Source organism: Pleurodeles waltl, chromosome 6, assembly GCF_031143425.1.
Source record: "Pleurodeles waltl isolate 20211129_DDA chromosome 6, aPleWal1.hap1.20221129, whole genome shotgun sequence".
Taxonomy (NCBI): domain Eukaryota; kingdom Metazoa; phylum Chordata; class Amphibia; order Caudata; family Salamandridae; genus Pleurodeles; species Pleurodeles waltl.
In genome coordinates, this window is record NC_090445.1 from 415,769,367 (window position 1) to 415,793,923 (window position 24,557).

At 43.7% G+C, this 24,557-nt stretch overlaps 1 protein-coding gene across 20 annotated transcripts in view; it reads left to right on the forward strand.

Moving 5' to 3' along the window:
- Positions 1-1,197: 1,197 nt before the first annotated feature.
- NFYA (nuclear transcription factor Y subunit alpha) overlaps positions 1,198-24,557 on the forward strand; it is a 46,662-nt gene continuing 23,302 nt past the window's right edge. For 4 of the 20 annotated variants that reach the window (XM_069238391.1, XM_069238394.1, XM_069238389.1 and 1 more), the window contains exons 1-4: positions 1,198-1,306; positions 8,398-8,522; positions 12,448-12,594; positions 12,854-12,985. In XM_069238391.1, the coding sequence (XP_069094492.1) occupies positions 8,448-8,522; positions 12,448-12,594; positions 12,854-12,985 (354 nt within the window). In that variant the 5' untranslated portion in view covers positions 1,198-1,306; positions 8,398-8,447. Of the gene's footprint in view, positions 2,113-8,397; positions 8,523-11,535; positions 11,614-12,447; positions 12,595-12,843; positions 12,986-24,557 lie in introns of all 20 variants that reach the window. The other 16 variants (XM_069238383.1, XM_069238379.1, XM_069238381.1 and 13 more) reach the window with 12 other exon arrangements.

The window sequence follows — 24,557 nt, forward strand, 5'->3', positions numbered from 1 at the left end:
TCACCTCCATGTCCCTAACAGAATCGAAACTTTCATCACGTCAGATAGGAAATGTTTCATTCTTGGTGCGAATGCTAGAAAGGTTTTTATTGTGCTGGTAGGAGCAACGCATCTTCCCTAGTACTGCCTAAAATTCCTTTTAGGATAAAGAACAGATGATGGATGGAAGGCTGAGGAATGCAAACATTTGCCCCCCAAGTCCCAGAGATCTGGGTTTATAATTCCTTTTAAGAACAGTCTAAAAGATGCATTTGAGATGTTTTATCATTGTTACAAAAAAAAAAAAAAGAACAAAAAAAAACAGTGGTCCTCGTCATTTACTACGCGACAATCCAAAAGCCACTGAATAACAAAGGTTTACTTGTCGTTCGATAAGAGAGATGTTTTATCTTAATTTGTTTACGTGGAACTATGTATACCTTGAGGTGACGTTTCATCGGAACGGTCTGAAGCTCAAGAACCCCAATTGATCCCTCCCACCAGCTACCTCCAGAACATTCTTCTTTAGCCGTCCCTATTGAGACCGGCCGCGACTGAAACAGACGAAGGACAAGAAAGCAACGTAACCTTTTCAACAGCTACCATTTCGCAACAGTATAATTTCCGTCGCTGTTCCAAAAGCAGACCAGGAATTTTACGTTTTTTAATTTAAACCACTTGAGTTTTGGGGCAACTCTTTCTACAGACTACATTGTACACGGACTGAAACCTGCTGCGTCAATGAGTAACCAACCTAGATAATTGGCAATCCATCCAGTCTCTTTACCTCTGAAAGTGAACATTAACTGTGTGTCAGGGACAGGTTATACAAATTGTCGAAGATACAATAACACTGACACGTGAACTAATACATTAATTCATGAATTATTATTAAAGATGTTCCGTTTTATAGACAGGCAAGTATTATATACTAGATATACATTCGATTGTTACTTTGAAGAATTGTTGAAATAGACACATTTATCTCTCAATTTTAAAAAATACAATCGATTTAAAAAGGAATTGTGATGTTTTGAAATTTTTATGCGTGTATCTCTGCAGATAGGGACGCTATTACAAGATGAGAACCACATTCACCGGGGCATTATTAATGGCTAGCCGCAGTCCGTGTCTACGTACCGCCTACGCAAGCGAAGTTCCTCCCGTTAGTGGGCGTGGCTTTTAGCTGCGCACGCGCACTGCTTCGCAACGTTTCTCGTTTGTCTTCCTTTGTCCCGGGCGCCATCTTGCGCAGGGTGATCGGCCTCTGATTGGGTTCTGGAGTCCGGTTGTGGAGCCAATCAGAGCGGGAAGGAAACCGGGAGCGGTGAGCGCGAGCGGCCAATGTGGGGGAGCGCGGGTGCGGATTGGAGGGGCTGGGAGACCAGTCAGAGTCCGGGGAGGAGAGCGCGGGGCCGAGGGAGCGCGAGCCCGTCCGGGGAAGGGTCTCACGGAAGGCAAACCGAGCAAGCAGTGGACAGAGAGCCAGAATGGGTGTCTCGGAACAGAGGGCAGTTAGGTTGAAAGCATGGTTGCGGGCCCATAGGAGGCCAGTAGGTGGTGGCTTCAGTAATATAGGTTTGCTAAAGACAAAGACTTAAGTGGCGAGGCTTAGATCCAAAAGGCCCATATGGGAAGACGGTACCTGAAGCTAGATCACTGTGGGAGTGAAGAAACCTATTCAGTGAACTGACATAATGATGGTACGGAATTGAGGCTGCATGCATGACCGGTAACGTTTTAAAAAGGAGATGGAGAAAGCATAACTGGAGACTGGGATGCCGAAACCGAGGGGAGAGGCCTTGGCTAGGGTCAGAGTAATGCTGAGCAAGACCAGGAGGGACAGCATAGCGAAGCTGGGGACATAACAGATTGAAGAATTGAATGGCCGAAGTAGTCGAAGGAATTGTATTATCGTACGTTGAGAAGAAACCTAGTGAGAGAACGAAGACGCAGAATTCGGGGATCTGTGACAGGAGTGAAGGTTCTGGGATTTGGTTGTGTAAGATTCCCATAAAAGTTTGAGATGGCAGAACGATAACGGGAAAGCGGGGATTAAGACGTAAAACGGACACCCGGTGAGGGCTGTTACGTGGAGATGTAGAGGCGATATGAAGTTAGACATGGACTGAGGTGGTTTGACACTTTTAATGTTGCATGGCTTGTTACATATTGACGTATTTTACACGATGGAGCTTTGTATCGTTCGTTATCACTCGTAGGTATTGCAGTCGATTAACTACGAAATCACTACTAACACAATCTGTCTGTGTTCACCCCAGGGTTCCCAACAGTGAGCAGCATCTTGGGAGCATGACAGTGGAACCCGTTATAAAACACTCAGACCTTCAATTGAAAGGGAGTCTTCTAATTTCAGCTTCTTATTGACGGCTGGGCCTCGTAACTAATCAACCGCACTAAAGAGATTATCCATGCCCCCTATATGGCCCCTGTGAGATCATTCTCTACAGCTCCGCAAATAAAGTAGAGGCATGCATTCCCTGCACGCTGAGTTGTGTCCTCCTTTGGAACCTTTTTGTATTAGACATGGCAGATGACAGCCAAAGGAATCTGGGCATGGTGGGGTTTCATGCATATAATCACCCAGGTCCTACCCCTCTAAAAAGGCTAGTGATTTCACTTACACTTGTCCTTAAACTAATGCACATTGGTCCCTTTCCAGTTGCTTACGCCACACCAAAAACAGCACCTAACCATTTATCTGGTTACTACTCCAGACTACCTTTCACTCGTAGTTCCTGCAAGAGGGGAGAGTAGTCTCTTTTTCAGTGGCTTAGTACTTTATGCTGCCTGGCTTCTATATCCGCTCCACTGATCAGTGCCTCCTTGTCTTGGCTCTCTGGGTTCCTGTGTATCTGAGGATCTCTGTAGTTCACTCTAGTGAACACCCCGTTACTAGCCACTGCTGACTATCAAAGTAGCCCTTCAATAGACATCTCTGCATCCTCTTACATTGAGCATGCAAGCGCTTTTTCGACCTATTGTAAGTATTCTGTGGTGTTTTAACCACGCCCATCACTTTAACTGGTTTGTGGGCTTGCCTTTCAAAAATTCCTTGATGTTATTGATAGATGCTTTGTTTCTTCTGCCTGGGGAGGTTTTGTTACCCCCTTGCAGACTGACCCTGTTATGAGTTATTGCAAGGTTGCTGATATACTTCAGCGTGGGCAATCTATTTTTTAATTTTATTTTGCCGCTTCCTTTCGTGCTCCATAGTGCTCACAGCGCAGAACACTGCAAACTATTGGTGGTAGCATTGTTCACACTGTTACTGAATCAGACATTTATTTTGGCTCGCCCCTTCACGTTGCATAGTTTTCACAGAAACAGTTGTAATTGATAAATGCTTTATGAAAAAACACAGAAATCCTCAAAACAGCTCTCTAGACACAGCAGGAGTGCTTATACTACAGTATGCACTACACGCTGGAAACACCCTATAATGCTTTGCAGGCTGTTATTTTTAGAAAATATTTTGCTTATAACTCAGCCTGTGGTGATCCTAGGACTATGGGACCACCACCAAAACGTTCACAACAACATGCTTTTTCTGTCTACATCATCTCTGGGTTCCCACACTAGGTTAGTGGGGACCCCAAAATAACAACCCCTCCCACCATTGTGTCTTTTTAAGCTTGCATGGCTGGAGCTTTTGTTTTACAGCTGGGAGTAGTTTGTGTTTTAAGGGTCTTGTTTGTAATATTTTTGCAGTAGGCCTGTTAGCTCAAAACATGTGTAAGGCACTATGCACTCTAGGGGCTAAATATATGGTTACAGTGCATTACTTTATGCCATTTTCTTTTCATGTGGTTATGCCCTCTAGGTGCTGACTATATGGTTACATGACCATATTTCTTACAAATGCTGTTTTCATTGTGGTGTCTTCTGGGCTGTTCTGAGCATTCTATTGCAGGACTATAAGAACTCCATATCAAAAGTATTTTAGGTGGACCAATTGCTGAATTTGAATCTAACATCACCTTGAGAATTGTTCATTGACATTATGTATAGATATTTAGTCTTGACTTGTTAGGTTGAGGTAAGACTTTTTGTGAATCATGAAAGTATTTTAGACAGTTGGGAGTTAGTTTGTAAGATGTTGGGTGAATGACTTTGAAAGCGAGCAGTACTAAGTGAATGAGGTGGTAAGAGTCTGTAAGGTGTGAGTGTAAGGATTGTTTGGAAGTAGAGATTGTCTAGTTGTAATATGTTGTCATAGTATTGGAATTTTTATGAATATGAGTTTTGTAAATTGTGACACTAATAAAAATACAAAATATCAAACATTTTCTCTATACCACTGAGCCTTGTATGGTGATATGATTAATTTTTATTTTTTTTATTTTTATTTTAACCAGGTTGGATTGAAAGGGGGAGGGTGGTCTTTTTTTAATTCTTCAATTGTATCTTTCCCTTACCTGTGGCCTTTAGGAATTCAGAGTCCCTCTTTTTGTGGCTGAGCATTACAGTCAACATACTACAATATTCGTAGCACTCAAAAACTTGCCTCATAATGTTTTGCAGGGCATTCCTTTTACAAAACATTTTTGCTCATAACTCGGCCTGTGGTGGTCCTAGGACAATGGGACTGCCTTCAAAATGTGTTCACCACAACATGCTCTTTCTGTCTAGATCATCCCTGGCCCACACTAGGTTAGTGGGGACCCCAAAATAACAACCCATCCCACCATTCAGTATATTTGTAAGCTCTCTTGTGGCTGGAACTTTTGTTTTGCTTTCGAGTAGTTTGTGTTTTAAGGGCCTTGTTGGAAAGAAATATTCCAGTAGCCCCACTAATCGTTTAGGTATGGCCAATGGAACTATGTGGCAGGCAGGACCAAAATAAAGCTCATCAGTAAATTTGGCAAAAGAAATCCACTTATAAATTTACAGTGCCAATAGCTCCAACTCAAGTAAATGCAAGACCTATTACATTCAAATGCTTGTTTGTCTTTGCTTTCATTTTGGCAACACCCACAGGTAGCTTTCATATTCAGTTTTATTAGATTAATCTGTGAGCCAGACATGACGGCCTCTGGCTTGTTCAGTTGCAGTCACCAAACATTAATTCATTCGTCTATATTCGTTAAGCAGAAACAGATTGCTGTATTGGTTCTGTAAACCATCTACTTGCGCAACCAGTTGCGTTGTTGGTGTGTAATTTGACATTCATATTATCTGAAATGAATGACACAGAAGAGATGCCACAGACGTTGAAAAAAGAGAGTGATTGGACCTTGTGATACAGCGCATTCACTGTTTTGTACGAGGAAAGGAAAGTTGACGGTTGAATTGTGGCAGAGCAGTCGACAGAAAGAAGGCAGTCAAGAAACGCATATAGGAGTCCGATGTAGATGCTAAAACATTTAGTTCATTCAGTCAATAGTATTTATTAGATGACATTGTTTCGTTTCAGAGTGCATAGTTAATCTTGGTTCCTAGTGCAGCATCAGTTAACATGAAATAAATGCATTACCACTTAGAAAGGGTTACTTAAGCAGAATTTCTCTACGCTTCATATCAGTGCTTCAGTATCATATGTTGTAGAGCTGCGTGTTTATTTAAAGAAATCGTCATCAATTAGTTTATTTCAGTTTCAAAAACTAAAAGTGCGCACATGGATAAAACAAAAGATTTATAGCTTGCACATTACGATTTAGCTTCTTTGTAGTCTGAAGAAAAGGGGAACGTTAAACATGCTGCAGGCTCCTAAATAAACAATGGTATTTTAAACCACCTAAGATGAGTCCACAGATTTACTAACATTGTACTGGCGCAGCTAGAGAAGCGCAGCACCCCAATATAATTTTAGCTCCTAATAATTGACAAGCCCATTTACTTTCCCAGGATGTACTCCTGATAAGTCTGAATAGAGGGCGAAACGTAGCTGTAAATTAAGCCTAAAACCCACAGATTTTTGTCACAAAATCTCACCTTGGAGCCATATCGGAATTTGGACTGTGTAAGTTGGACCTTCCCTCATCCCACCTAGATGTCACTATTCAGAGATGGGTGGCCCCCCTCCCCTTCACCCCCACTGAACCGTCAATACTTTCCAAACTAACAAAGGACCCTTTGAAAAGACGGTTTCTGCACAATTCGGTGACCACTGCCAAAGAGGCTACTGCAGCTGCCCACAAAATACAATCACCGATTTAAATTTCTTCACCAACAGCTAAGCGGGTGACATGGCGAGTCGCCCCAATAAACATGTCAAGTATAATGAAAGACCTACTCGCAGTGCCGTTTGCAGGATCATTTTTTTTATCCCCCTGGAAAACGTCTCTGCAATGCACTTGCCTCTGATAGGGACAAAAAAAAATCCTCATCCAAACATTCTTTGCTGTCTGCAGCCTAGCTGAAGTCAAAAATATGGTAACTAGCTCAACTAAATTAAACTGACTACATAGAGACAAAAATCAACAGGAGTTGGAGAAGCATTGGCTAAAACACTATTCAACTGTGCATATAGACAAAGCAATGAACGATTGCGAATAGAAGAAGACAAGAAATAGCAAAGCCAATAGTCTTTTGCTTTAAAGAAGCAAGCTATTGGCTTTGCCATTGCTCTTTTGAGGAGAGCAGATCAGGTTATCGAAAAGGGGAGTGGGAGGAAAAACTCCCCCTGGTAATGCAGTGGAAGGATCAATCTTTCAGCCGCACCATTGTTAGACCAGAAATGCTGCTGGGTTGCTACTGGGTGAGGCGCAAAAAATAAGGGGGGGATGCTAGCAAATCAAAGTAGAAAACAAAGGGAGAACAGAGCCATCCAGTCATGACCAAAAGTCTGACACAGACTCCACTTCAAATGATGTGTATTGTGAACAGTACGTCTGGTAACTGAATTAAAGCTATTGGAACAGATTCATCCCTTGTTCAAAAATAGATAGGTCTGCCATTCCGGTTTCCTCCCGTCATCAAACAAGGTTTGCCCCAATGCAACAACGTTACTTCTCGGAGTTATCTTACTGATGCTTTTCATGTTTCGCCAGTTAAGCACAAGCTAGGCGTTCTTATTCTGAATGTTATATGGTGTCTTATACTCATCAAGTTTGGTGTTTTATAAAAAAAAAAAAAAATCTTGGGCGTGCAAGCAATTCTACAGCAGTTAAACAATGGCTTTCTAGGCCATCTTTCCATGTCTAGAATTAATAATCTTTGCGCAGCCTACACATGTAGTAGGCACAGTATACATCTGAAAATCATTCTTAGTAAACAATGTGTGACTATTTCAGACATAGACTTTATTAAGCCAACAGTCCACTATTCATGGACGACCCCTTCCCACTTAATTCGTAGTAGAACTGTTATCCATGTCCCACAAAAAAAAGGGAGCACACTGCCTCACACTCCAGCATAAAATAGCCCCAATGCATCATGGTAAATGCAGTCATTTGATTTAAAGATAGAGACATTTTTCAAAAAGTCTTACACCTTAAGTAGGTGCAGCAAGTGCAGTATCTCTGGACACATGTTTCGGGCTTTTGGCTGTCATCAGCAGAGAGAAAATATATCTGAAGGGGTTGCTTGAAATGCCGCCGAACGTCTTCACGGGTTTTTGCACAACTCAATAGGAGAACAGGTGCCTCGCCAGAGCTCGTAGGCTCACAGGAGCCGTCAATTAGACACACACAAAAAGGGAGCACACTGCCTCACACTCCAGCATAAAATAGCCCCAATACATGCCCTTTATAGAATACAGATGTCCTAGAGAGCAGCCTCAAACTTGGGAAGTGGCATCCACTTTCTTAGTGTTTTGGACACAATGCATATTTTGTCCTTACGGTACAGACTCTATTCCATTGCATCTTGTAAGTGCTGCTAGAGTTCTTTCTGTCTCTGTACATAATACGTGATTGCCTTAACAGTTGAAGTGTTCAGTTACGGTATTTTTTGTAGGAGCATCACTCTCCTGAGCAGGCCCACTGCTTTTGTGGATTCTGTAAAGAAACGTTGCTTTTTGAGTTGGTAGTACCGACAACTCTCTTGCATCTGCTGTAACATGAAGTGTTAGGTTTTAGAGGGTAACGCCAATTCCTCGAGCTGTAGCGGAAAAACCCTGAAAAAGGCACAGTGTTGTGAAATGTATTCCCTTTTGCAGCTGCTGAAGTCTTTGCCAACGTTGCACTTGTATGTTTGATAAAGGTTGAGAATGGTTACAGTACACTCAAGCCTAATTCAAGGTCTCGTTTGTCATTTATTTTTCATGGCGTCACCTGGGTCACATGCCCTTGCTGCCTCATTTCATGTGTTTTCGGTCTTGAGCTAAAGGTCATGTAATGTCATTTACAATGATTTTATAATTCTAGTAAGTTTTAGAACATGAAAAGGCTTGTATTTTGTCTTGCAGAATGTTAAGAGCTCCCCATAATGTAATGGTTTGCTTTTTTTTCTCAGGTGCTCTGCTGTTGCTAACACCGTAAGGGTGCCCTTGAGATTGTCAGGACATGGAGCAGTACACAACTAACAGCAATGGTGCCACTGAACAGATTGTTGTGCAGGCCGGGCAGATCCAGCAGCAGGTATGAATATTGCTTTGCTCAAAGGCTCTGCTGGTTGTGTGTTTGAGGCCTGGGACGTAATGTTTTGTCTTTCGTCATGTGCTTTTAGCAATAAACGAAAAATGAAAGACATGGCACAGCTTGCTGAGGTTACACTTACCTATCAATTTGAAACCTTTCCACACGGCTAGGAACACCTTTATAGAGGCAGAGGGTTAGTTTCGTGGGACAGGTGGTTTCCCCGCTCTGCCCTCCCTTGTAAAGCTTGAAGTCAGACCTGTAATACCTAGGTAACAATGTTGGTGATGTTCTTTGGTCTAATGACAAGGGATTCAACAATTTGGGGTCTGCAACGATGGTCCCTGGAATTCAGACTTCTTTATTGAACAACTACATTAGACCCACCCAAAGGTGCAAAAACGCTTGGTTTGAGTACTGAACGTACTGCTAGCATGTGGCTCCCCAGATTTGTGCCCATCAGTGCAAGGAAGATGTATGGCTTTGCAACCGTCGAACTTACTCAGGTGAGTTTTCCATTCAGGCCCTGAGCTTGTCTTCCGTTTCATTAGGGCCCTTGTCATGCATCAACGGTGAAACGCAAATTGCAAGGGGATAAAGTTGTCACCTCTAAAACCCCTGGCGTCACTCCCCTTTACTTCTTTCCTGTGAGAGCCGTCGGGATCATAGACATCAAAATTGTTTTAGCAGAACGGTGTCTGTCTTTGGAGCTGCGAGTGTGTCTGCAGGGTCATATGGGGTCATAAAGAAGCACTGGAGTAGAGACTCCTTCAGTACCACATAGTCCTCAACCGAATGTGATAGTTCAGCCATCAGTCTCCAATCTTGACATTCAGTACGTTGCTGAACTCTTCTCCCCAAGACATCAGAGAGGATGGGCCTTCAGGTAAGAGAAATAAGAAAGCTAAGCAAACAGGTCTGCCTAGGACCACTAGGGTGTTTTGTGCTAAGGACAACACGCCTACCTTACCACCGCTGATTACTGCAGCTGTACCTTACAATACTGGTGGTCAAATAGGTTCAACTAATCTGGACTGGGATCTCGTTTTTGTAGTGAATTCCAGCTTATGGTGTCTGCGAGTTTGTTTCCGATGTTAGACTATGTAAATTGAAAGTCGCATTTTTTCATTTGTCAAATTCCCTTGCTAATTTGCTGGACCGCAGGAACACTGCTCAGGACCCTGAACTGGCAGATAAAATATCACAAGCTTTGAGTTCTGTTCCTACCACGGTCTAAGGTTCAACACTGGTCCGGTGGCCCTCCCTTTGTCCCGATCCTGCCCACCCCCTTTCGATCAATGCAGGAGGTTTTGCTGTACATATAAGGGTGGAGATGCACCACATGTTGGTGTGCCAGGGTTGGGGAGTTGGGGGGGGGGGGGTATAAGAGCTTCATTAGGAAATCCAACCGGAAGGCCCTAGCATTAAGCAGCAATCTATTACCAATCCATCCCTACTCAGTCTCCCCCCTGATTGCTGCCCCTACGTGGCTATACCTGACTTAGGTACCACATTTAAATCCTGCCAGAGAAGAACCAACCCTCCAGTTGAAAAACAGTTTGCCACTGGTTGTCCTGTAACATAGACCTTGATATTAATACATTTGAGGACATTCTGTTTGAGAGAAGGGTTGGGTGGATTGATCCTTCGGCCAAGCATAAGAAGGGGGATTGTAAAGTAGTGTATTGTAAAAATCTAGGTCTTGCCCAACGATTAATCTACTGTGGCACCAGGAACCAGCATGAGAGCGTTGGCACTGGGCATTAACATTGTTCTTTTGGGGTATTTTTTGTATAAACGTCTTAAACCCCTTCTTTCAAGGGCAAAGGCTGGAAGTGGTCCTCCTTGTGACTGGACAGGTGAGCTGTATAGTACTGCTGTTTCACTCTGTAATAGGTTTCATCCACTGTCAGACCTGGCAAGTGCAGGCTGACACTGTGAGAAATGCCGTTCATTCACAATTATTTCAGTAATTTCTATTTAATCCTGGTACCAAGGGCAACATTAAAAAAGCCTTTTGGAATAGTAACATCATTAGATATCCCCGGAAGGCCAGAGCCGGGGGCTAGATGCATGATGTCCCTTCGTTAAAGCGTTCACCTGCAAAGGAAATATATATGGACATGATCTAACCGTCCTTGGCTTGCAATTTGTTTATTAAATTTAGGATGGATACACTATAACTTAATAAATACATAAATAGTTGGAAACTCCATTGCTCTACATTGGCAGTGTATGCATTTTGTAACCATAGGATTGAGGATGTTGAACACGTGCTATTTTTCTGTCCTGTGCACGGCAGACACAGGTGGGTGTGGATTAAATCACTGTACATCTCTATTGACGTGAGCTAGTATAAGAAGGCATATCAAATTCTGTGGTCTGACACCAGTCAGCTACAAATATTGGGTATCAGACGATACTTGTATGCTGTATGATTATTCAGGAAAAAGTCGGGTGTTATGTTTTGAAAACTGTACATATTTCTCTTTTGCTGCTATATATCCTCGCAGTTTGGGGGGAAAATTGGGTGCTATGCTCTGCAAAGTGCATTATTTTTCATTCTTGTGAATTATCTTTTTGCTGCTATATTATTAATTGTATAACCGCACTTTCATTAGACTGCTGGAAATGTATAATTTATTGTTGGTCGTGTTAGAGAATATTAACTGTATAATAACTTTTTATGCAATTTTTTAAATTGCTTGTTTAGTTTTAAGGGCTAGTTCCCAAAATAAATAATGATACAACCAGTATACGATGTTTAGCAAAGAGTGACAATCTATTCTTGACATCTTTCTCTCTTTACACTTAGATTTTTGGTTATCTTTTAACATTTAATTCACGTTTAGCTTCACTGTCCGATCTGTCATAAGCCACCTGTATTCATCTAGGTTCTTACACTGTAATCTTCCAACTCATTCCTCTCCTACCTTCTACTCTGTCATACTCATGTTGTGCTCTCTTGCTGAGACTTGGCTTCTAGCAGTTGTTGTTCTTCCTATTCCTGCAACAGGGTGCAGTCACTGCTGTCCAGTTACAGACAGAGGCGCAGGTGGCTTCCACCTCAGGCCAACAAGTCCAGACTCTGCAGGTAGTGGTGATTGCTCTGTGTCTGATCATTGCATGAACCTGTGCCTTGGTCACCACCACCTCATTTGTTCCCAAGTTGTTTGAGTCTTCCATGTTGCATTGGCTGCACACACGTTCATGCACATGCTTAGATCTGCCTGGATGTCATATCTTTTAGAAGTGAAAATATTAGTGCATCAGTGGGGTGGAGAATAGCAACGTGGGGCTGATCTCAGTTCTATAAGATGTCTATAGGGCATGTCATAAGTGATCCAAAATAATGTGTACATTGATTTTGTGACTGTGCTTCATTGAAGATCTCCATTATGAGGAAAGAGCAGTCACTGCAGCTGGTGGCGATTTAACAGGATTGAGCTGGTTGTAAAGGTTTAGGAGAATAGAGTTAATTTGAATCCTCCTATTCTACAGATTGGAGAGTAGGTAATTGTGATTCTACCAGGAAGACCAGGACACTCAAGCAGTTCCGCATGAGTGAAGAAGCTTGGATAGTAGGAAGACCATATCGTTTTTTAACTTCCCTGTTTTGAAGTGATCAGTAGAATGGGGTCATTAGCCAGAGGAGCTCAGATCTTGCTGAAGTTAAGATCTTGAGAGAAGATGAACACATTGAAAAATTGTAGTTTTTCTTTGTGTTGGTCGGCACTAGAGTTGAAGCAATATCTGTTTCTAACCCCTCTGCTTAAAGCTTAGGACATCAGTTTTTCAAATTCAGGATTCTCAGCAGGTTAACTTTGGGTTTTGCTTTTGTCATCACATGCACTTGCCCTTATTTGACACTTTTCAACCATTTGAAATTGCTAATGTTGTTGCATTGTTTTTCTGTGTGCTACTGCAGGTCCAGGGTCAGCCGCTCATGGTACAAGTGAGTGGTGGCCAGTTGATCACATCTACAGGACAGCCCATCATGGTGCAGGCAATGACCAGTGGGCAAGGCCAAACCATCATGCAGGTGCCTGTTTCTGGGGCACAGGGACTACAGCAGGTGAGAACACTAAACAAGGACCTTGTAGAAACTTGACTGGAACATATTGGCGTGGTGTTGGTAGTTAAAGGTTCAGCAGGTTGTGGTCTATTTGGTTTTGGTGGTGGACAGGATGCTCATTCAGTTGAGCCATTAGTTGGCTGCAATTTGAGTGCCTACAGTAGAATTCTGCTGTTGTGTGGGTTGTATAAGTCCACATTAAGAAAACCGATGATGCAGTGGCTCTAGTTTTTTCCCTGTTTCTCTTCTGTTTTCTCAGATCCAGCTCGTACAGCCGGGCCAGATACAGATCCAAGGGGGACAGGCAGTCCAGGTGCAGGGTCAACAGGGGCAAACCCAGCAGATCATAATCCAGCAGCCACAGACTGCTGTCACTGCAGGACAGAACCAGGTAATTTAGGTTGAAGCTAGTGCAAACTGACCACACTTCATGGTCACACTCATGCTTTGGATTCACTCCAGAGGAATGGTCGAGTGTACCTGCATGTGAATGGCTTACCTGTGTGTGTCTCGCTGGAAAAATGTAGTCATTTGCCTCATGAATTTTTGCGATTGTGACGGATATTCATGTACCATGGGGGATTCTGGTCACGATAGAACATGCAGTAATTTTACAGGAGAAATATACATGGCTATGGTAACAAACCATAAAAGTTCCTGAAATAGGCCAATTATGGTTATCTAAAACTCACACCATCTCCATGTACTGGTCTCACACATTGCATCATTGATGAGGTTGCTTTTAACATTATCTGTGACCTCTTCCTGTGCCACATCACCAGGAGTCACAGCCTTTGTCGGAGTATCTTGACCTATGAGAACCTGGCCTATGGCCAGGCCCAGTATTCGCCTCTGTGATGACCGTGTTTACTTCACCTGGTCTTTGATCAAGAATAGGTACACTTTGGCTTTTTTCAGTATTAACTCATAGCAACTCCGTCAACCTGTTTCCATATCTGTGACTACTGCAGCAATCACTGATTTTATTTTATTTTTCATTTATTAAAATAAGTAGTATGTGCTCCTCTAAGATAACTCTCCTCGTGCCCCTCCTCCTTATGATTCTCTTTTTTCAGAGCGCTAGTCTTGAGGCCTGCCATTTCCCACAGGAGAAGTGGTCTAACAGCCATGGCTGGCAACCTTGGAAATGGGGAACCAGATTCAAGTCCTGGTTCAACTCAAAATTTTGTGATTCTGGTCAGATTATTTAATCTCACTGTGCCTGAAAAATAAGTGTGTAATGTGGTCTGGGTAGTTTTCAGATGTTGCCAGCCAGTTAGGTTTCCTGCATCCCAGTTTTATGAATCATGGTAATAAAATGCTCCCTTATACCAGTATGATTTATCTTTTAATTTGGTTTTATGGCAAGCCTCTGCTGTAGCAATGAGAAACATTTCGTGTTGGAGGTTTAGAGGAAACTGTTTTTGCCCCATCTACTTCACTGTCCGCCTGACAGCACACACAGCCAGATCAACACAAAAGTTGACTTGAACCCACAAAAGGATCTCTGTATTTATTTCTTTTATATATGGAGCTCCACAATGCACTTTTTCCATGTTTAAAAAAAAAAAAAAAAAAAAAAAAAAAACTCTTGCTCAGGGTTAATAAATGTCCACTTGATGCAAATCACCTAGTGGTGACAGAGGATCAGTGGTAGACAAGTTTTGTGTGATTGCACTCTTGTGTTCTTTGTGGTATTGAATTTCTTTGCTTTGTTCTAGTCCAGTGTTTTAAGTAGTGCATTTATATGTTCTTATATTTTTTGTGTGCTATGATTCAATGTGATATTTGTTAAGGTCAGTTATACTCTAAGTATGACCTGGGGACTGCTTGTGGCCTTCTGGCCCTTTAAATGTGCCCCCTTACCCCCCCCTTGCAAACAACAGCCCTAGGCTGATGCTTACATGAGAGAGCACCAACATTCCGAAAGATGTTACATAAACACACATTTATTTACATGCTATCTGAAGTAAAAGAAAAGAAGCAAATAAGGTGTCTTGCACCACCTAACATTAGGAACACATTCGCTTTTAAGAACCTCTTGCAACAAATAAACAAAAATGTAGATTTTCCTAGTAACTTATGAAGGAAAGTCTTAATTTTTATTAAAGACACGGATGCGAGTATTATGCAATAGTCTTTTCTTTATTTTAATAGCAGCTCCAGTCAAGATCAACTACAAGTCCCATAAGGCAAACAACGAACAGCCAATGGGAAAATAAGTTGTTCGTAGTAATGCACCAATCACAGCCGTATCCATGTAATAATACCCATCTTGACTGAAAACAGCCCTCTTTTCTTGTGCGAAACTCAATGAGAATTAAACAATGGTAAAATAACACAACAAATACAAAAAGCCAAACAGAGCGATAAAACTTCTTGTAAATAGAACAAAAGTCTCTGGAGGAAGACCGGCAGGTTTTGACGATCCGTCCCTTGACAGTCCTTGAAAGGAAACACCGGAGAGGACACCGTACATAAAGAATCTCTATGAAGAGGTTTGCTGTGTTGAAGTAGAAGCTAAAAGGGAGGGTTACAAAATCACAGAGTTAGAATTTGTAGAAGCGGGGTAATACTCTCCTCCGTGTCTTTAATAAAATTAAGACTTTCCTTCATAAGTTACTAGGAAAATCTACATTTTACGACAAGACCGGAGGCTCCTATTATGCAATTTTAAAGCAAATCAATCACATTTAAAGAGGCATGTTGAATTGGTTTACAATAAAATACTTTAAACACATTATCATTAGACCAGTCAGCCGACCTGAGAATATCCTCTTAACGAGAACCGGCCCAAAAAGCTTTGGACGCCATGGCTCCTCTAGCTGAATGCGCTCCGAAAGCAGAGGTATCAATACAAGCTAAAGACATAATCCAGCGGGCCAAAGTAGGAGAAGACACAGGATTGTAAGGTTTCCTAAAGAAGATTAACAATTGGGTAGATGAGGAGTTTCTAAGATCGGCTGTCCATTGTTCATAAACTTTTAAACATTGACCCACACAGAGTTTGGGATGATGGGTGGAAAAGGGGGTAAAAAACTGAAGAGAGGTTAGTTTTTGTACTTCTCAACACATTAAACAGAACTCTGAGGGGGTAAAATAGCGAGCGGTAACATCGAGAGCTCTAACATCAGATAACCGTTTGAAAGACACTAAACATAAGAGCATAGCCAGCTTAGATGACAACTGCTTTAAAGATAACAAAGAATTGTCAGGCCAAGAAACAAACAATTTTAGCACTGCATTAACATCCCATAAAGAACTGTATTTAGGTTTTGGCGGATTAGAAAATTGTACTCCCTTTAACAGACGGCAGACCAACAGGTGTTCACCAATAGGCTTTCCTTGAAAGTAATCGTGAGCAGAAGAAATTGCCGACCTATATAAATTAATAGTACGGAAGGACTTACCCTTACTGGCTTCCGCCGCCAGAAAGTTGACCATCAAAGACACATCTGCTGTAAAGGGATCAACTTGTCTTCCCAAACACCAGCAACACCAGAGAGACCAAGCTGATCTATAAGCCTTCTTTGTCCCAGGAGCTGTAGCCCGGTCAATGAAGGTTGCCGCTTCTGCCGAAATAGAAACGCTAGATCGGGATTCTCCGAAATTTTCCAATCCGAAAAGATCAGGGACTCTTGAAGAATTAGACTGTGACGGAGGCCTTGGGGATTGGTCAGAAGGTCTGGAAAGGAGGGTATCAGAATCGGGGTTTCGATTGACAGTTCCAGGAGGGAAGGGAACCACACCTGGGAGTGCCAGTAAGGGACTATGAGGACTATAGAAGCTTGTTGACGTCTGACTTGTGCCAGTACGCTGGGAATCAAGGTAAAAGGAGGAAAGGCGTAATTGAGGGAAGACGACCAATCCTGAGTAAACGCATCGAAGGCTAGAGCTAGAGGGTCCGGATGCCAGCTGAAAAATCATGGAAGTTGAGCGTTTAGATGTGATGCAAAGAGATCTATATGGAAGGGTCCCCACTTGTGTAGCAGGACGTTGAACACCTGTAGGTTGAGCATCCAGTCGCTGGAATCCCGAAAAAAAACGGGAGTACCAGTCCGTTACTACATTGAGGTTGCCCGGAAGATATTCGGCTTGAACAGAGATTTTGTTTTGAAGACAGAACTCCCAAAACCCTTTCGATAATTCCGCTAAAGGTTTGGATTTTGTGCCTCCTAGCCGATTGATGTAGCGCACCGCTGAAATGTTGTCCATTCTGAGCAGAACCGAACAAGAAATCTTGTCTCTTGCGAGGCTCCTGATTGCAAAGGAGCCGGCAAGCATCTCTAAACAGCGTATGTGCAATTTTGACTCCTCTAGAGACCATGAGGCTCCAGTCGAGGTTGCACCACACCGGGCTCCCCAACCCGACAGACTTGCATCTGACTCCAATACAAGATCTGGGGCTGATGCGAAGATAGTCCTGCCGTTCCAGACGTCTAAATGGTCTATCCACCACTGGAGTTCTGCACGTGAATCTTGGTCTAGAGCTATAACATCTGAATAAGCTAGACCCGTTTGGATATGACACATTTTTAGCCTTTCTAACGCATGATAATGCAGAGGACCCGGAAAGATCGCTTGAATTGAGGAAGAAAGCCGACCCACAATCCTTGCTCAAGATCTGAGGGATATACAAGAACTGCGAAGGATCAGAAGAATTTCGGGCTTTATGGATTTGATCTTTGATGGTAGAAGGAGAGTAGCTGATACGGAATCTACTAAAAAACCTAGAAACTCGATTTGTTAAACAGGATCCAAGGAAGATTTATCGTAATTTACGATGATAAAACCCAGATCCTCCCACAGAGTGCAAGCAAGGCGAACCTGAGACAGTAGCAAGGTGCGACTCTGACTCATGATCAGAATGTCGTCTAAGTAAATCACCAGACGGATGCCTTGAGCTCTGAGAAAAGCCGCCACTGGCTTCATTAGTTTCGTGAAGCACCACGGGGCGGAGGAAAGGCCGAAGGGAAGAGAAGTGAAACAAAAGTACTGACCTGCCCAGTGGAATTGAAGAAACTTCTGCGAGGTGGGATGAACGGGGACCGAAAGGTAAGCATCCTGAAGATCCAACCTTACCAACCAATCTCCTTGTAGTAGAGTATCTCTGAGATGAAGAATGGTCTCCATTTTGAAATGACAATATAGAACAAACTGAACTGTTTCAGATTGATGATTGGACGGACCTTTTTGTTCTTTTTCTGAACTAGAAAAACAGAGCTGAGGAAACCTGAAGAATCTAGTGAACAAGGAATAATCGCCTGTTTTTGCAAAAGAGACTGGACTTCTAACGAAATTAAATTTGTCATTTGAAGCGAAAATTGAGGAGGAGGAAAATTCTCTTGAAAAGGTTCTGAAAAGAGTTCTATAACATAACCTTGTTCTGTATTTAAAACCCAAGGATCTCTTGTAAGATCTTCCCATTTTGACAGAGATTGAGCAATGCGACCCCCCCCCCCACCCCCACCCCCACCCCACCACAGGAGTACAGGTAGTCTGACTTAGCGGTTTATGCAGCGTATCTGGTGTTACGGCCTCCCTTAGCCCTGAAGCCCCTGCTTCTTCGGGGATAGAATTGAGGCATGTAGTCTTGAGAGGTGTTATGATAGGGACCGCGGGAACCTTGGTTGGCGTAGGATCGGCCGGCAAAGTGGTTTCTACCTCTGTCGGCCCTGGCGAAAACCAGAGAAGCAAACATATTTTTTAACGATTGCTGCGCCTTGTCCAACAAGGAGAAGGTAGCCACATACTTGCTGAGCTCCTTGATGAACGAATCACCAAACAGCAAGCCTTCCGCTTTTACACCCGGATCTGAACCCAGCTAGGTTAGCCAGTTTTGGGTCCAGCTTGAGTAGGAGTCCTTTCCTCCGCTCATGAGTAATGGAAGAATTAGCATTCCCCAACAGGCAAACAGCACGCTGTGCCCATAGAGAGAGTTCCTCTGGGTCAATGGACACATGTTCCAGCCGAGCTGATTCCGCCATATCAAATATGCGGGTCAAGGGACCCACAATGTCCAAAAGCTTATCTTGGCACGTGGACCAAGCTTTATCTACCCCTTTACGGGGGTCCTTTGCCGTATTTAGTAAAAAAAAACATAAGGAGTGAAGAGTCAGTCGCCGGTGTCACTGTTATTTTTTAAGACAAAGCAGGGTGGGGACACTCTGATTTCAGTTTCGCCCGGACCTGTTTATCCAGGGGGGTTCGGAGTCTGGCAGTCACGTAGTCCGCCACATGATCTGAGGGGACCCACTCTGTGGAATTTGGGTGTTGAATATCACAAGAGTCAAACATAGGAACCCCTTTTGAATCAAGAATCGTGTTGGACCCTGAAGAATGTTTGGCTTTTTTGTGTGGAGGAGGGGAGAGCAACTCTCCAACGTCCTTGTCGGAACTATCCGCATCCGAGTCAGGGTCGTTCATTTCGTCATCTTTGTCCAAAATTTTTGTTATTTTAATAGGGGACGAAATGTGTTTAGATTTAGCCATGCATTTCCGTACAGACTTAGATATTAACACCTCCTTGTTAGGAGGCCCTTGAGGAACCACGTTCTCCACCATGTGTGAAACACTGTCACTTCCAGTTAGCGTCGCTTTTACATTTTTTGCTGGGATTTGACGCTTTCTGCTTTCCCCCGCAGAATGGGCCAGCATGGTCTTGAACACAATATTTACCACAGAGTTCTCTAAATTTTTTGAAAGTTTTTTTTGCCAAGAAGCAGTGTAAGGAAATGCCTCCTTGGCACGGTTACCCCCTGACTTTTTGCCTTTGCTGATGCTATGTTTTGAATTGAAAGTGTGCTGAGGCCTGCTAACCAGGCCCCAGCACCAGTGTTCTTTCCCTAACCTGTACTTTTGTTTCACAATTGGCACACCCTGGCATCCAGGTAAGTCCCTTGTAACTGGTACCCCTGGTACCAAGGGCCCTGATGCCAGGGAAGGTCTCTAAGGGCTGCAGCATATCTTATGCCACCCTGGGGACCCCTCACTCAGCACAGACACACTGCTTGCCAGCTTGTGTGTGCTGGTGAGGACAAAACGAGTAAGTCGACATGGCACTCCCCTCAGGGTGCCATGCCAACCTCACACTGCCTATGCAGTATAGATAAGTCACCCCTCTAGCAGGCCTTACAGCCCTAAGGCAGGGTGCACTATACCATAGGTGAGGGCACCAGTGCATGAGCACTGTGCCCCTACAGTGTCTAAGCCAAACCTTAGACATTGTAAGTGCAGGGTAGCCATAAGAGTATATGGTCTGGGAGTCTGTCAAAAACGAACTCCACAGCATTATAATGGCTACACTGAAAACTGTGAAGTTTGGTATCAAACTTCTCAGCACAATAAATGCACACTGATGCCAGTGTACATTTTATTGCAAAATACACCCCAGAGGGCACCTTAGAGGTGCCCCCTGAAACCTTAACCAACTACCCGTGTAGGCTGACTGGTTTTAGCAGCCTGCCACACTTGAGACATGTTGCTGGCCACATGGGGAGAGTGCCTTTGTCACTCTGTGGCTAGTAACAAAGCCTGCACTGGGTGGAGATGCTATCACCTCCCCCAGGCAGGAGCTGTAACACCTGGCGGTGAGCCTCAAAGGCTCACCCCCTTTGTTCCAGCACCACAGGGCACTCCAGCTAGTGGAGTTGCCCGCCCCCTCCGGCCACGGCCCCACTTTTGGCAGCAAGGCCGCAGCAAATAATGAGAATAACAAGGAGTCGTCACTGGCCAGTCAGGACAGCCCCTAAGGTGTCCTGAGCTGAGGTGACTCTAACTTTTAGAAATCCTCCATCTTGCAGATGGAGGATTCCCCCAATAGGGATAAGAATGTGACCCCCTCCCCTTGGGAGGAGGCACAAAGAGGGTGTACCCACCCTCAGGGCTAGTAGCCATTGGCTACTAACCCCCAGACCTAAACACGCCCTTAAATTTAGTACTTAAGTGCTCCCCTGAACCTAGGAACTCAGATTCCTGCAAGCTAAGAAGAAGAGGACTGCTGAGCTGAAAAACCCTGCAGAGAAGACGGAGACACCAACTGCCTTGGCCCCAGCTCTACCGGCCTGTCTCCCCCCTTCGGAAGAAAACTGCTCCAACAACGCTTTCCCCAGGACCAGCGACCTCTGAATCCTCAGAGGACTGCCCTGCTCTAAAAGGACCAAGAAACTCCAGAGAACAGCGGCCCTGTTCACCCAAGACTGCAACTTTGTTTCTAAAGGAGCAACTTAAAGGCAACAGCGTTTCCCGCCAGAAGCGTGAGACTTGCGACCCCGACTCGACTGGTGGAGAAACAACACTTCAGGGAGGACCCTCTGGCGACTCAGACTGTGAGTAACCAAAGTTGTCCCCCCTGAGCCCCCACAGCGACGCCTGCAGAGGGAATCCCGAGGCTCCCCCTGACCACGACTGCCTGACTCTAAGATCCCGACGCCTGGAAAAGACCCTGCACCCGCAGCCCCCAGGACCTGAAGGATCGGACCTCCAGTGCAGGAGTGACCCCCAGGAGGCCCTCTCCCTTGCCCAGGTGGTGGCTACCCCGAGGAGCCCCCCCCCCCCCCCCTTGCCTGCCTGCATCGCTGAAGAGACCCCTTGGTCTCCCATTGATTTCAATTACAAACCCGACGTGTGTTGGCACACTGCACCCGGCCGCCCCCGTGCTGCTGAGGGTGTACTTCCTGTGCTAACTTGTGTCCCTCCCGGTGCCCTACAAAACCCCCCTGGTCTGCCCTCCGAAGACGCGGGTACTTACCTGCTGGCAGACTGGAACCGGGGCACCCCCTTCTCCATTGAAGCCTATGCGTTTTGGGCACCACTTTGAACTCTGCACCTGACCGGCCCTGAGCTGCTGGTGTGGTAACTTTGGGGTTGCTCTGAACCCCCAACGGTGGGCTACCTTGGACCCAAACTTGAACCCCGTAGGTGGTTTACTTACCTACAAAAACTAACAAATACTTACCTCCCCCAGGAACTGTTGAAAATTGCACTGTCTAGTTTTAAAATAGCTATATGTGTTTTATTTGAAAAGTATATATGCTATTGTGATTATTCAAAGTTCCTAAAGTACTTACCTGCAATACCTTTCATGCAAAGTATTACATGTAGAATTTGAACCTGTGGTTCTTAAAATAAACTAAGAAAATATATTTTTCTATACAAAAACCTATTGGCCTGGAATTGTCTCCGAGTGTGTGTTCCTCATTTATTGCCTGTGTGTATGTACAACAAATGCTTAACACTATTCCTTTGATAAGCCTACTGCTCGACCACACTACCACAAAATTAAAGCATTAGTATTATCTCTTTTTGCCACTATCTTACCTCTAAGGGGAACCCTTGGACTCTGTGCATACTATTCCTTACTTTGAAATAGTGCATACAGAGCCAACTTCCTACAGGCAGCCATAGCCTGATCCACCGAAGTTTGAATAAAATCATTTAAATGCTCCTTCGGGACGTCCTCCTCCTCCTCTTGAGATAAGTGTGAATGAGTGCTGTCCATGGTGATGGCTGAAATCAACAAACTTATTATAGGGCAGGCAAGGGTTAAGCCTCTCTCAAAGAGAGGAAAAAGAGGTGTCCGGCTCCGCCTACAGGCGGGGTTTACTGAAAAATCTGACCCGGGAGCTCAGAGAGCAAACAGTGAGGAGACCGGCTTCAATTGAGCACCACTACGACCGAGGTCCGGAGCGCAGCAGGAGACTTCCAGCATACGAGCTGAGGTATGTGCGAGTGTCTTTTCAACGCGCGAAGGCTAAAAATGCCTACGCGCGCTGAAGAGAGAAATCGGTCAAAGTGACCATTTACCAAGCGCGCGCGACGCAAGCTCTGTTCAATGAATGCGCCTGACGAGCCGACAACCAGGCATATTAAACGTTTGAAACGTGCAATCACCCAGCGCATGAATGAAACGCGCTAATACATTAATTAAACAAGAAGAAAATACTTATCTTGACTGAGGAGCAGCAAGAAAAGAGAGCTGTTTTCAGTCAAGGTGGGTATTATTACATGGATACGGCTGTGATTGGTGCATTACTACGAACGACTTTTATTTTCCCATAGGCTGTTTGTTGTTTGCCTTATGGGACTTGTAGTTGATCTTGACTGGAGCTGCTATTAAAATAAAGAAAAGTCTATTGCATAATAGGAGCCTCCGGTCTGGTCATAAAATGTGATGTTCGCTTTACAAAAATGGAACCCTCTGGATCACCAGAGTTGGTATTGTACATGGACTTTATAATTTATTAAAATAAACACAAGAGAAGGTTTTCTACAGTTAACATCCTGAACGGATGTTTCAAGATGCTCTCATATATGATTTAGGTTAGAAAGAAAAAGTAGACAAAGTGAAATAAAACAATAGCCTAGGATCACACAGTTTGGTCAAGTGGGAAAGCTGGGGTTGATCCCAGGTTTTCTGGTTTCATATTGTGCAATTATATTTCGTTCCAGTATTCAAGTTACTTCCTTTTTGCACTCGACTCTCCTATGGTAGCAATAGCAAGTAGAGAAGGCTTACCCCCAAGGTGCTGTAGAGGGATGCAGTGATGTGGAATTCCTATCGCAGACGCCCTTGTTTATTTTGTCCTTGCGACAAGTAGGCCCAACCCCCTGCAGCACAAACCCTTTGGCTGCCATTTTACAGAGAAGGGAACTGTGCAGTTGAGGTAATATGTATGTCCATTTGTTAATGCGGTTCAAACTTGTATTTTTGGTTCATTAATGAAAAGCCTTCATTAGGGTGAGCACTGTAAATAAACGTTTTAAGGTCACACTGCACTACTGGCAGTGATTCAAGTGGGAAAAAAAAGTGTGCACACGTTCGAAAAGTTTAACAATATGAGGTTAAATTTAATGCTCCCAGAATGCTCTGATTAGATGCAAATGTTTGCAGAAGCTTGTAAGCAGGAGTTATGATTCTTTGCTTTCAAAATAAAATGTTCAGAAAAAAATGCGAGTAGGAAATTTTAGGTGCTATTTCTTTGAAGCTTCACTTAGTTAAATGTGTTTATGCCTGCTAGTATTTCCCAAAAATATTCCTAATGGAAAAATCATTGTAACCGTTTTCAACAACAATATGGTAAGCATTAAAATAAACAAGCACTAGCAAATCCAACCGATCAAGATTATTATTTTTTTTTTTTTTTTGCAAGTCTTTTGGTTTTATCAATGCGTTTCTTGTTTTGACATGGTTTTTGTAACACTTTATTGTTGTGGGAGTTGCCAGGCCTTCACCATTGTATCAAACACTGGCAAAAAGAAAAAAGGTTTTTGGTCTCAAAAACCACACATTGCCACCAGTGGTTTATCAAAGGCCCCACAGCCTCCCTCAAAGGGGCCCCCCCAGCAGAGCGCCTGGGTTGAGTGAGTCTGGAGGGGGGAGCCCTCCATCTTCTTTGCATGGGGGCCCCCCCTCCTGGTTTGTTACGTCACTGATTTGCACAGTAGTTCCTCGCGCTGAATACAACTATTTTGTGTGCATATATGCTCCTTGTGGAAAAGCGGATGCGATCACTCATCGTAAAGCCAGATGATATAGAAATAGAATTTTAATAAAAACAAAATGTCTTTAACGCCAGACCTAATTAGGGACCCTGTTCTTAAAGAAAGACACAAAAGTGCACCCATGCTATATATCTTTTAATTAGTGGCTTTCATGAATTCACAAGAACTTACACAAGTAGACCAGAAAGTCGGACTTCTAGAAAATATTTGTGAACTGTACTTTAGCCCCAGCAAATATCCATGTGTAGATTTGCCAATGTGAAAATCTATTGAACGTTTACAAGTTCACTTTCCGTCCAACCACTTTTTTCTTGACCCTGAAAGAACTTCTACTTATGCCATTGTCAGAAGTTAATTTCAAACCTTTCTCAGTATGGGAAAAGATTAGAGAAGAGCTGGTGAAAATCCTTAAAACATGCAAGTTAGTAGGTTTGCAGACTAAAGGCATTCCAGCCCTGGAA